This window comes from Mixophyes fleayi, chromosome 3 (assembly GCF_038048845.1).
Source record: "Mixophyes fleayi isolate aMixFle1 chromosome 3, aMixFle1.hap1, whole genome shotgun sequence".
NCBI lineage: Eukaryota > Metazoa > Chordata > Amphibia > Anura > Limnodynastidae > Mixophyes > Mixophyes fleayi.
In genome coordinates, this window is record NC_134404.1 from 271,929,352 (window position 1) to 271,942,721 (window position 13,370).

The 13,370-nt window shown below is 43.0% G+C and overlaps 1 protein-coding gene across 1 annotated transcript in view; it reads right to left on the reverse strand.

The window, feature by feature from the left end:
• Window positions 1-891: 891 nt before the first annotated feature.
• Window positions 892-13,370, reverse strand: part of ADGB (androglobin) — a 259,425-nt gene continuing 246,946 nt past the window's right edge. The window contains exons 34-36 of the mRNA XM_075203593.1: window positions 12,888-12,987; window positions 4,715-4,898; window positions 892-1,240 (exon numbers count right to left, since the gene is read on the reverse strand). Of these exons, the coding sequence (XP_075059694.1) occupies window positions 1,049-1,240; window positions 4,715-4,898; window positions 12,888-12,987 (476 nt within the window). The 3' untranslated portion in view covers window positions 892-1,048. The remainder of the gene's footprint in view (window positions 1,241-4,714; window positions 4,899-12,887; window positions 12,988-13,370) is intronic.

Genomic DNA, 13,370 nt, shown 5'->3' on the forward strand with positions numbered 1-13,370 from the left:
AACTCCACCATTAAATTAATAGCCTACCTCCCACCCATGTACTATTAGGACAACCCCACTCCTTTCCCTCATATCACACATTACATTAAAAAAAAAAACACTCCCTCACACATTATGGCAGCCCCCTTCCCTGCCACTAGCACAAATAGCAGTGCTCCCCCCTCCCCTGTCACTCACACAGTATAGCAGCCCCCTCCCCTGTCACTCACACAAATAGCAGCCCCTTCCCCTGTCACTCACATAAATAGCAGCTCCCCCTCCCCTGTCACTCTCACAAACAGCAGGCCCCCGTTTCATTCACACTTGCCTTATTGCTGCAGCGCTGGAGACTCCTCTCGGCGTCGGCCCATGCTCACTGTGCAATCAAAAGCGAAACAGGAAGTAGCGTGCATTCCACTATGGAACGCGCGCTACTTCCTGTTTCCTGTTTAGCAAAAGAGGCTGGTCCCTGAGGAGGGATCAGCCACCCACTGCCACCAATTAGTCATGGACGGAGGAATATTTTTTTTAGCTCCGCTCCACCACATAAGAGGGTGGAGCTATCTGGCATCAGGGCCTACCGGTGGATCCCCCGGACCCCTGCCGGCCCAGTCCGACACTGTAAGTATATTGCTTATTATCTTTATCAAAATTTATCAAAGCATTATCTTTATTAAAGCTGTTTTGTTACTTTCTCCATTTATATCTCTGAACCTGGTTCAACCAGGAACATTTGTTATGATCCATGTTGCATAACTTTGCAAGTCTAGTATCAACATTACAATATATGGTATATGACTCACAAAACTTAATATAATCAGTACTCATGATATTTACTTTTTAATTTTTAAATACATTGAGAAGCCATATCTATTTTTTAACATTGGTATGCAAATACAACCATTGTAAATAAATATTTATTTCATCTTGCTTGTTAATTAGTTAATTTTAATGCTATAAAATTATAAGTTATATGTTTATATTTAAGATACTTTAGTTAAAATAAAATTCCCAAAGAAAATAAACAAAACTGAAACAGTGTAAGGCAAAGAGTGTAAGACAGACAAAGTTATTTCTTTTTTCCTGAACTTTTTGCACTCTTCCTCTTCTGGGCTGATGACATTTTTTTGTCCTGTTCTATGTGGCCAGGAGCTTCTTTCATTGCTTCAACGTCCTGATTTTTCTTCTCCGTTTCTAACAATTTATTTCTGTATGTTTCCCGAGCACTGATAATCTGCTCACGGGCATTATCAAGTGATACCTGTAAGAAAATGAAAATATGAATATATTTGTACTTTTAATACTGACATTTTAAAACATATATGTTGTGCAGATTCATTTTGTTTGAAGAAACTCTAAACTGTACCACAATGACAGTCAGTATTGATAGGAGAGTGATGGCTGCATAGCTAGTGTGTATAGTTCCAAGTGTAAAAAATTTAAATAGCATAATTCGGAGTTATACTGGACTTTTTATTAGTTATCAGTTACCTCTATACCAGGCTATAAAAAGTGACTAATCTCTGCTTCCTCTCTTTCTTTAACAGGTAATTACTTCTACCTTATTTGCATCAGTGTCAGAGCTGTATTAAGGAAGTGCATTTTTACTTCTAATGGTATGCTGTTCTTTCACTATTTGTTTGTTTAACACTTTTATTGCTAGTGTTTGTTGGGTGAGTTTATTGAGGGCCCAATTGAAGACTGATCATATGTGGTTGTTAGCCATATATATTGATTGTAGAATGGCTGCAAAGCCAGTGATGGCTGCATAGCTAGTGTGTATAGTTCCAAGTGTAAACAATTTAAATAACATAATTCAGAGTTATACCAGAGTTAAACAGGAGGAAACAGGAGAAGAACATTCTGCCTATTACCACAACTACAAAAGGACAACAGTCAGTATTCACCTGAAACTTCATATTCTACTCCTGATATTCTCATCTTTCCTTGGCTACAAGCATCACACCACAAGACGACTGTTTTGGACTCTTATTTTTTACTCAGCTCATGAAAGTTTTTTGTGTCTGTCAATTTTCCCTGCAACACTCCTTTTGTTTAATTAGCCTGCTGTACTACTTGCTCAGCCACTCCCTACCCATGCTACAGCTATTTCAGTCCTCTATCTTATCATTGTACCTTCAATTATACTCAAGGCTTTGTCTGCCATCACAAGTATGAAGAAATTAAACCAAGTTTGAACCACTCTCCTCTCTCATGACTCTGCAATAACTCTGCTATTCCATCACCTGTGCCTTATTATTCAACACTTCCACCCACTCCCCCACGTGGCTCCCCACATCATTACTCCATGCTATCCAGACATCCAGGAATAAACTACATCTACCGCAGCCTCACTCTGCACTACTTATCTGATTGCACAAGACATTGCAACTAGGTAATTCTTTTAATTCCCTATTTTTTTTGCTATTTTACTCATAAATCTCAAGGTTTTCCAAATTATTTTTCTTTCTCTCCTTTCCTGGCATTATCTTTAGGACTATATCATCCTTCACCATACACCTCTGTTCAGATTGCCCCTTCATTACTTCACTCACCTCTAGTTAATACCCATGAACTATTTTCCTATTTAAATTCAATAAATTTAACAGCCTCATCCTGTCACCAGAAACTAAAAGGACACACATCTTACAATCATCTTTCCTGCCTTTTTTTCCTCCCTGCTTCTATTAGCTGTTGATATATCATTTAATCCAGGTCTCCCTCACTTCTCCCACAAGCATATATCTATATACACATTCACTTTTACTCTACTCCCCCTCTCTACCCCCCCTCACTTCTCCCACACACATATAGCTACAGAAAACCGTAAAACCTCAGTGTCACCTGTCTCCCCTCTCCTCCAAAATCCTTTAAATGCGCCCTTTAGTATGCATGCTCTGTTTGTAACAAACTTACCTCCGTACACAATCTCTTCCTCTCAAGCAACCTCAACCTTCCCCTCACTCAGACACTACATTCCCTAGGTCTTGAAAGCACTGTCCTATCCTGGTTCTCATCCTACCTATCTAATTGCTCTTTCAGTGTTAATTTCTCTAGATCCACCTTTGCTCCGCTTCCTTTATCAGTTGGAGTACCACAAGGCTCAGTCCTAGGTCCTCTGCTATTCTCTATCTACACCACTTCTCTTGGAAAACTAATAAGCTCCTTTGGAGTTCAGTATCATCTCTATATGGATAATATGGCAGCACAGTGGCGTAGTGGTTAGCACATCTGCCTCACAGCACTGGGGTCATGAGTTCGATTCCCGACCTTATCTGCTAACTGCTAGGTTACCCTATTACCACTCTCTTCACAGATAACACAAGACAACAACCCTCTGACCAACATTACTGTGTGACTGATCACACAGCCCACTCAATACTTTTTACCTTTGCATTCTAGCTGGACCAATATGCAATATGTTGTAGCACGTGCCCTTGTGTATTAAACTCCTATTGTCCCATAGATTGTAAGCTTGCAAACAGGGCCCTCTTATCTCTCTGTCTGTATGTATTACCCAGTATTGTTTTATTAAAGCTCATTCCCAATAGTAAAGTGCTACGGAATCTGCTGGCGCTATATAAATAAATGTTGATGATGAGAGATATTACCAAGTCCACAATGCAGCAGTGACAGATAGCAAAAGTAAGTTTCATCAACACAAGTACTTAGCTTTTTACCTACCACTCCCCTTTTGGATATTGATTTCAGGATTTTGGACTACCATGGGCATACATGCCTTTACATATCCTTTACTGAGTACCAGCCTAATACATACAAGTAAAAAGCGCATTATTCCATTGTGGACATGGTGGAATTCTGCCTGTTCTGGCTCTGCCAGTGGTTCAGACTAACGTTAATTGGAGCAGCGTGCTCTGGCGTATGGTTAGTTTCTGGTTTGCAGTGCGCTTTTACGCAAAATATGGCATGTATCAGCATTTACTTGCCTTACTGAATCAGGCCCTCTGTGTCTATCACTGTCCCGGCGTCTTAATTTTTTGTATATTTCCCTGTCTCTGTATCACCTGTCCTGTGTACCTTTTATGTGTGTTATGGTCTGATTTGTGACTTGTAATTTCCTCATAATGTGCAGTAATGAGCGCTGTAATACCTGAAGTAATCTTAATACCAATTCCATTTTTGTGCTGCACTTCTGATGTTACCACATAAAGTAGTCAGCATTGAAAATAGTATATTTCACTGCACACTTCTCTTGCAGTCCTAAAGAGAATAGTTACGAAGTGCAGTAAACACAGCTAATCTATTTAGTGCTTGATATACCTGATTAGGCAGTTAATCCAAGGAGGAGAGCGCAGGGAGCAGAAGCAGGGCTCATAATAAATAAATTAAACTGAACCCCTTTGCTATTTGTAGACAGCGGGAGGAAAAGTGATTGTTCAAATCCCCAGGGCTGCCAGATCTCAATGCAAGGAGAATAAAAACATTAAGTCACTCAATCAATGTTTTATGCACCCCCTGAAATTTTGGCTTGCTGGTCAGCCGTTTGGTACCACTAGTGATACTGTCGGACCTGTATAGTACTGACAAATTTACTCTGTATACTTTTAACATTATTGGAAGCAAAAAGTGCAATTTTGATTGTCTACATACTCATTACTCTATTTAATGTGATTATTTTCCAAAAGTGAGACTTTTAATATTGCGGTGGTAATCGTGACTCAAACCAGCACAGTAAAAATATACAAGCACTTCATTTCAAAGAACAATATATTACCTGCAAATCTTCATACATTTGCAGCACTTTCTGCTTCAGCAAATCTCTTGCATTTTGTTCATGTTCTCTTTGCTCTTTAACTTCTTCTCTTAGCTGCCTGAATTGCCGGATTTCCTCTGCTTTCTGCAATGCCTGCTGCTGAATTACGTACTCATCTCTTAATACTGGTTCTGGCTTTGTTTTTCTAAATAAAAAGAGAGTACTAGGTTCACATAGCGGATCTTTTATAGCCTACCATTCCTTGTAAGGGAAAAGCAAATGTACTGGAAAAGTACTGAAGTCTGTAGCACCTGCAAGCATCAACAATGCAATTGGTACCTGCCTCTTACCCAGATAATGCAAGTTGGTAATAAAACCAAAATAAACATTTTCTACTTTCTCTGGGAACTGACATAAACGGTCTTACTTACATGGAAGACTTACTTTATAGCAGCAGCGTTAAATCAAAAGCCCAAGAGTTATCTGAAGCTGCATGTGGACTCTGGATAGATTGTGTCACTCCGAAAGGACAGTTGGGTGCTGACTGGATAGACTGCAAGTCAATTTTCCTCTGTGGTGCATCTTATATAAAGCATCTTTCCTGACCAGAATGCCTTTCTTACTGTATTATCCAGGGATAGATTGGCCACATACCTCACAGGATTGAGTTTGTTTTTCTTTTTGATACTGTATTGGTTTTTTTTATCTTGTGAGTGGAGAAGTTGGGCTCTTGAGACTGCCTGGCTGTTGGCTTGCCTGAGCCGGCTCAAGGCCTAGATAAGCACATTGCTGTGGTTCATCTCCCATTCACCAGACCGTCTCAGTCCGCCATACCTGTGTGACAGCTTCCTCCTCTTCCTCTGCCCTCCCTCCCCATGCAAAACACCCTAGTGCCTAGGTTCCCAAACTGTGCGCCACGGCTCCCTGGGGTGCCGTGGCGCTGTCACAGTGGTGCCGTGGACAGGAAGAGGAAAAAAACCAAAAACAAATAACTTACCAATCCGGCGGCGCCCGGAACCCAGCATCCTCCTCTCTCTTCGCTTCTCACTGAATGTCGGGCGTGACTTCATCACGTCCGACATTCAGTGACAAGCTGCAGGAGGGAGGATGCTGGGTCCCGGGCTCTGCCGGATTGGTAATTTTTTTTGCTTGTTTTTTTTCTCTCTTCCTGGCCATGGTGGGATGCAGAGGAATGAAAGCGAGGGGGCAGAGAGGGCAGAGTGAGGATGCAGAGGGGGCACAGAGTGTGGGGATGCAGAGGGGGCATAGAGTGTGTGGATGCAGAGGGGGCACATAGTGTGTGGATGCAGAGGGGGCACAGAGTGTCTGGATGCAGAGGGGGCACAGAGTGTGTGGATGCAGAAGGGGCACAGAGTGTGTGGATGCAGAGGGGTCACAGAGTGTCTGGATGCAGAGGGGGCACAGAGTGTCTGGATGTAGAGGGGGCACACAGTGACTGGATGCAGAAGGGGCACAGAGTGTGGAGATGATGCAGGGGGGCACAAAGTGTGGTGATGATGCAGGGGGGCACAGTGTGTGGATATGATGCAGGGGTACAGTGTGTGTGGATATGATGCAGGGGCACAGTGTGTGTGGAGATGATGCAGGGGCACAGAGTGAGTTAGCTTTGACAGAAATATAATTGAAAAAAATATATAAAAATATTATTTTCCCTTGGATTTATGTGCATTTTTGCGTACAAATAAATAAGTATTTCTGTCCTGACCTAAATACGTATTATGTTTTTTGACCCAGCTACTTATAAAATGGGACTGCTCAGTAATTATTTTGGAGGGGTGCCTTGAAAAAATTATGGAGTCTCTAAGGGTGCCGCGAACTGCAAAAGTTTGGGAACCACTGCCCTAGTGTGTGACAGCCTCTATCTCCGTTCCTTCAACGTGTCCCTTCCTCATCTGGGTCTTCTCCTCTGGCTCCCCCTTCCCTCCCCAAAGCATGTGATAACCTCACCTTTTGTCTCCCCCCTCCCTCTCCTCAGCTGTGACCGCCTACTCCCTCTGTCTCCCCTTTGCTTGGGGTAGCCTCACCATCTGTGTTCACCTCCCTTCCCTCTCTGTGTGATAGACTCTCTTCCTTCCATTTGTGACAGCCATTCTCTAACTCCCTCTTCTAATCCCATGACAGCCTCCTACTGTCTTCTCTCCCTGTGGCAGCCTTTACCTCCTTCCCTACAGCCTTTCCCTCTGGCTCAATCCATCCCTCACATGTGACAGCCACCCTTCTGCCTCCCCCCTCCACTACTTGTGCATGTGACTGTCTCCACATTTAGTTCCCCCTTCTCTACACTAAGCATGTGACAACATCCCATCCCCCTCTCTCCTCTCAGGATGTGACAGCCTCCCCTTTTGTTTCACCCTCACCTCAGTAGGTGACAACCTCAATCTCTATCTCCCCCTCCCAACTGTTTCCCCACTCTCTGTGTGACAGGCTAACTCTTTTGTGTGTGTCAGGCTCCCCCTCAATGTGTTACAGGATTTCCCCTTAGCGTGTGAGACACTTCCCCCTTTGGCACCTATCCCCCACCACTCATGATGTGACAGTCACCCCCTCTGGCTCCAACTCCCTCCCCTCAACATATGAGAGCCTTCCCGTCTGGCTGTGAACCAATATGCTGGAGATTCAGGAGACAAGTAGTGATGATCTGCAGAGCGTTTACCACAAGGATAGTGGAGTAGACACAAAGGCTGTGATGAACTACGTACCAATATGCTGGAGACTCAGAAGACAAGAAGCGACCAGGAGCCAGGGTACATGACGTCTGAACAGGAGGAGATACCTGAAGATCTAGCAACTTACACAGGTAAGAGGTGTGTTTAAATAGTGCACTCAGACATCGGATTGGCTGAAAGAATGAGTGGGGAGACATGCTGTTTAGCGCATGCACAGTTCACTTGACAAGATGGCGTCCCACCAGGAAAGCCACAGCGGCCGTCCCGGAGAAGTGCAGCCGCCAGGAATAAGGTGAGTAACAGCGTGTAGCCTGTCAATCAGCGGGTCTGATGTGTGACATCTTCCCTATCATGTCCCAACCCTGCTGTCCCTCTTTACAAGACCACACTCTGTTGCCCTTGATACTGCAATCCCAGCCACCCACATTCTACCCCTCCATAGCACTCCCCTCTTTCTCATCTCCTCCAAAAGTGCTCCCTCTGTTTTGAATGCCAATGGAGGAAATCCCGCTCCATTGGCTGACTTCATCCACTTTAAATTCATCCTTAATTCCTACTATTCTGCCCTCTCTCTTGCCAAGCAAACCTATTTCACACCTGTGACAGGATGGACCGCCTATGCCACCCTGTCTGTTGTTGCTGGGGACCGGCTGGGCTTACTATGCCCCCACCCCCTTTCGTAATTCCGAATACGCCCCTCCTTCTGCAGTGGGAGGAGCCTGCTGCCACCACTGAGCTCCTTCTATGGCACTCAGAACCCCGTTCCTTCTGGGTAACTGACGCTGCTAGTGTACCTGTTGCTGGTGTACCCGGGCTGACCTCTCCCTGGCCTATCACACTAACAAGGGCTGCATGGGTAACATGCAGAGCGGTGGTACTGGAAAAGCTTGATTTTGGGTCTAATCTGCAGATCACAGGAATACAGCAATATTGAAGATGTTTTCAAGCAGGTCTTGAAGCTTTATTTGCTCTCACTGGTTAAAGGTCCCAGTGATCAGGTCAGTTGAAATCAGAAGAATGCATTTCAGTGTACAAGTCAGTGCATTTATACAGATTTGGACACAGGCTATTTTTCGAATCGGGATGTACCCTCTTTACCAAAACATAAATTTATGTGCATTGGAAAGCTAGCCATATTTATATATTTCACTAATATGTGAAATTCTAGAAACACTGGGATGTCCTACACCTGGTTATCAGATGCAGAGAATCCAGGAGCCAGTCTTCATAAAAAAATCCTGCCTTCAATGTTGGACCTTCACACATCAAAAGATCTAATTAGCAAGGGGCCTTTCTTCAGACCATTCGGAATACATATTCACACAGAACAAAAAAAAACAAGCCAGTTTCCCATATTACAATACACAAAAGGCTTGTAAACAAAGGCTCATTATATCAGATATAACATAAGAAATAAGGTATTTCCTTTAGCAAGGGTAAACAGAAAAAACTAATTTTCTACCCTGGTCTCAGAGATAACGATTTCCTATCTCACAATATACACAATATCAAAAATAAGTGCATTGGCAATTTATATAAATCAGCGGCCTGCGCTATTTCCTTTAAATAAATTCATACCAAAAGTTATTTATTTATCAGTAATCCAGTCACAACATCCGTCATCTCCTCCCAGTCCAATAAACCCAGACGCCTCTTTGCTACCATTAATTCTCTACTGTATCTTCCCCCATCTCCTCCCCCCTTGTCCTTCACTGCTTTTGGCTTTCCCACCTACTTCAAAGACAATATTGACACTATCCACAATGATATCTGTTCTCAACAGACTTGCCTCCCCACACCTGTCCTCTCTATCACTCACTCTGCCATCCTTGGCTCCTACCCTCCTGTAACTGTGCCTGAGATACTCTCTTTTCTTCTCCTCTTCTTCTACAACCTGTCCTCTCGATCCTGTCCCCTCCAAGTTCCACCGCTCTCTCTATTCCACTGTCTATTATCACCTTGCTCACCACTTTAACCGCTCTCTCCACTGGTATCTTCCCCTCGGCCTTCAAGCATGCTCTCATCTCCCCTATTCTTAAGAAACCTTCCCTCGACCCATACTCTCTCTCCAACTATTGCCCCATATCTCTGCTTCCCTTTGCTTCTAAAATTCTCAAATGACTTGTCTTCAATCACCTGACCCACTTTCTCTCTTCCCACTCTCTTTTTGACCCTCTAACGGTCTGGCTTTCATTCCCTTTACTCAACTGAGACTGTCCTCACTAAAGGAACAAATAGCTTACTCTCAGCTAAGTCCAAAGGTCACTTCTCCCATCTTGTACTCCTCGACATCTGTTGCTTTTGACACCGTCAATCATTCTCTTGTCCTCACCACTATTCACTCCCTAGGTCTTCACGATACAGCTCTGTTCTGGTTTGCCTCCAACCTCTTTGACCACTCTTTTACTGTGTTTACTTCTGACCCCCCCCCCCCCCTTCCCCTTTCTGTTGGAGTCTCACAAGGCTCTGTCCTGTGCCCTCTGCTCTTCTCTCTTTACATCATCTCTCTCGGGGAACTTAATCAATCATTTGACTTCCAATATCACCTCTGTGCTGATGACACGCAAATCTATCTTTCCTCCACGACCAAGTATCTAGCTGTCTCTCTGCTCTAACTACCTCGATTTCTCAGCGCTTCTTGAAACTCAACATCTCCAAATCCAAGCGGTCAATGTTAAATCCCTTCCAATATCTAACTCTTGGCTGACAACATCACTCTGTCACCCAAGCCCGTTGCCTTGGAGTCCCCTTTGACTCAGCACGCAGCTTTACCCATCATATTCGATCCCTCACCAAATCCTGCCACTTTCTCATTCGTAACTTCACGAAAATCCATCACTTCCTCTCTCAGCAAGCAAGCAAAATCCTGGTCCATTCACTCATCATTTCTCGTCTCAACTATTGCACCCTTCTTTTCACTGGCCTTCCTGACTCTCATGTTTTTGATCTTCAAATTTCAGAATTCAGTTCAAGCTCCTTACCCTAACTTATAAAGCACTTACAAACACAACTCCCCCTTACATATCTGACCTTGTCTCGAAGTATATACCTCTCCGGCCACTCCGCTCTGCCTCTGACCTCCGCCTCAATTCACCTCTCATTACCTCCTCTCATGCTTGCCTCCAAGACTTCTGCTGAGCTGCCCCTAATCTTTGGAATTCCCTACCCCATCTCACTCGACTCTCCTCCACCCTTCAGTCTTTCAAACGCTCACTCAAATCTCACCTTTTCGAGCTCGTCTATTCTTCCACCTCCTAACCATTCTATCCATAACCTCCTCTTCCATCTCCATCTTTTCCCAGTTGGTCCTACTGTCTCTCAACCCCCTCCCTCTAGAATGTAAGCTCTCGCGGGCAGGGTCTTCTCTATCTATTGTCCCATGTCTGTCTACTGTCTGACTCCCTCATTTGTCCTGTCACGTCATTTGCTCTGTGTGAGTCCCCATAGCATTACTCACTTTCATTTGTGCTACTTATATGTATTAGCTCATCTATTTGTTATTTGCATCTGTATTTGGTGCTACGTAATCTGTGGCACCTTATAAATAAATTAATAATAACAACTAAAATGTAGGGGGGTTCATATTGTAATGTGGATGCTGGTGGTCGGGGAGCGTAGAATACCAATTTAATGGTGGATGAGGGTGGGCACTATTAATTTAATGACTGGTAGGGACTATTCATTAATTGTTGGGGGCTACTCATTAAATGGTGGGATGATTGCGTTGGTGGGGCTATTTAATGATTGGCTGATTGGGCTATTAATTTAGTGCTGAGATTGTTTGGAGGCTATTAATTGTAAGCGGGGCAAGTTTTGGGAGGACTAGTTATTTAAATGAGATTGCTTTTATTTTATTGTTGCCGCTGGCTGAGGGAAAAAGGCACATTTATTAAATGTGAATGCTATTAATTTAATTTCAAGCATAGATGGGGGGGCACTTATTAAATAGATGTTATTAATTTATTGTGGGTGCGGGCCTATATATGAAATGTTGGTGTTACTGATTTTATATTATGGGAGGGAGGCTTAGACTTTTCACGGCTTTCTATGAGATTAATAGCACTTTTTTCTTTTTCAAACAGGACCCAAATTTAAAGATCTACTCAAGCTACAACTAAGCTTAAGACACGAGCAGCAAGTAGTCAAAGCTGCAAGAACAGGTGAGAGCGAGCATCGCTGTCTTCCTCCTGTCCCAATTCTGGTGAGAGTCCCAATTTTGCAGGTACAGAATGGAAGCAGAGATGGGGAATATGCCTGTCCCGTAGTAATACAGCGGTAATAGAAAGTAACTGTAAGGTGGTATGTCTTCCTTTCTATTACTGCACTATCACTAACAGCATCCACCATGAGTACACTAATACTCCCTATATGATCTTTCACTGCACTACCACTCCCAGCATACATACTTAACTACACTATTACTCACAGCATGCACTATTACAACCCCATCACTAAAGAAACTCAAACGTGTCAAAATGTCATGTTTTACATCAGTATATAGTATGATTTTTCTGTATTATGCATGGGTCCCTAGAGGACTCCCTGTATTATGCATGGGTCCCTAGAGGACTCCCTGTATTGTTCAGGGGTCCCTAGAGGACTCCCTGTATTGTTCAGGGGTCCCTAGAGGACTCCCTGTATTGTTTAGGGGTCCCTAGAGGACTCCCTGTATTGTTCAGGGGTCCCTATAGGACTCCCTGTATTGTTCAGGGGTCCCTAAAGGACTCCCTGTATTGTGTGTGGGTCACTAGAAAGCTCTCTATATTAATCATGGATTACTAGAAGACACACTGTATTGTTCAAAGGTCATTAGAATGCTCTGTGTATTGTTCAATGATTACTAGAAGGCTCTCAATAATGTGCAGGGGACACTAGAATGCCATCTGTATTGTGCAGGGGTGACTAGATGGCTCTTACAACATGAGGCCACTGTCAGTAAATTTTTCAGGGTCACTTTAACGTCCCACTTTGCCCTTGGTAATATCCAAATGCATTAACACCTGTTAAAAATACTCAAAATAAATTTTTACATAAAATACATTTATCAGGATGTTTTTAATGCCTACTGTACACAAAATGCATTTTTACATTTGCAAACACATGTTCTGGCATGCATACATGACTGCCATCACTATCAATCAACACTTACACCTTCCCTGTAACTCGTGCAAGTGATAAAGCTAAAATACAAGTACCTGAGAGATGCACAAAGCTTCACAGATGTGCATGCGCTCAACCTTGGCACTCCCTTAATGTACATTGCCGACATGCAAATGCCACTTCCGTTCCCCGTTCTGCCCTTGAAATCGTAGGGTGTCGGAAGTGTCCCGTGTGTTTGAAGATGATTCAGATCCTCTTGAGTTCACTGGTGTACAGTCTGTTTTTGAGCAGAGCATGCGCAGTGCGATTTTACGCAAAATACAGCACGTATTGGCATTTACGTTCCTTAATGAATCAGGTCCATTATGTATTGGTACATAAATGATATAATATATTCCATTGCTTACCTCATAAAAGGTGTCAAGTCTAAAGGCTCTAACTGTGTCTTTGGAGCTGGCACATACAGATCAGTTGACTGAGGTTCCTGGATTTTCGATGGTGGTAGAACTGGAAGTAATGTAAAACAAAATGTATTCATAACAATTATTTTTACCAGACTTTAAGTAGGAGCGAGACAAAATGCTGTTTTATTAAAAATAAATTGTGTGTAGAGGACAAATATATTTCAAGAGAGTATAATTAAAAAGACCCCTTTATCATCTTTTTTACATTTCAACGTACTGCAGCATTCTTATATAGAGATTTTGGGACTACATGTTTCAAATAACACTAATTACAGAACACTAGTAGATAAGTAGGATAAGGTTATTTTATATAGTGGGAGGCCATGAATTAAACACTAGGATTAAAATTTGGTATCTAACAGGTTCACTTTTCATCTCACTCAAGTTATAGAAGTCCAAACATTCATTTTGGAATATTTTAAGTAG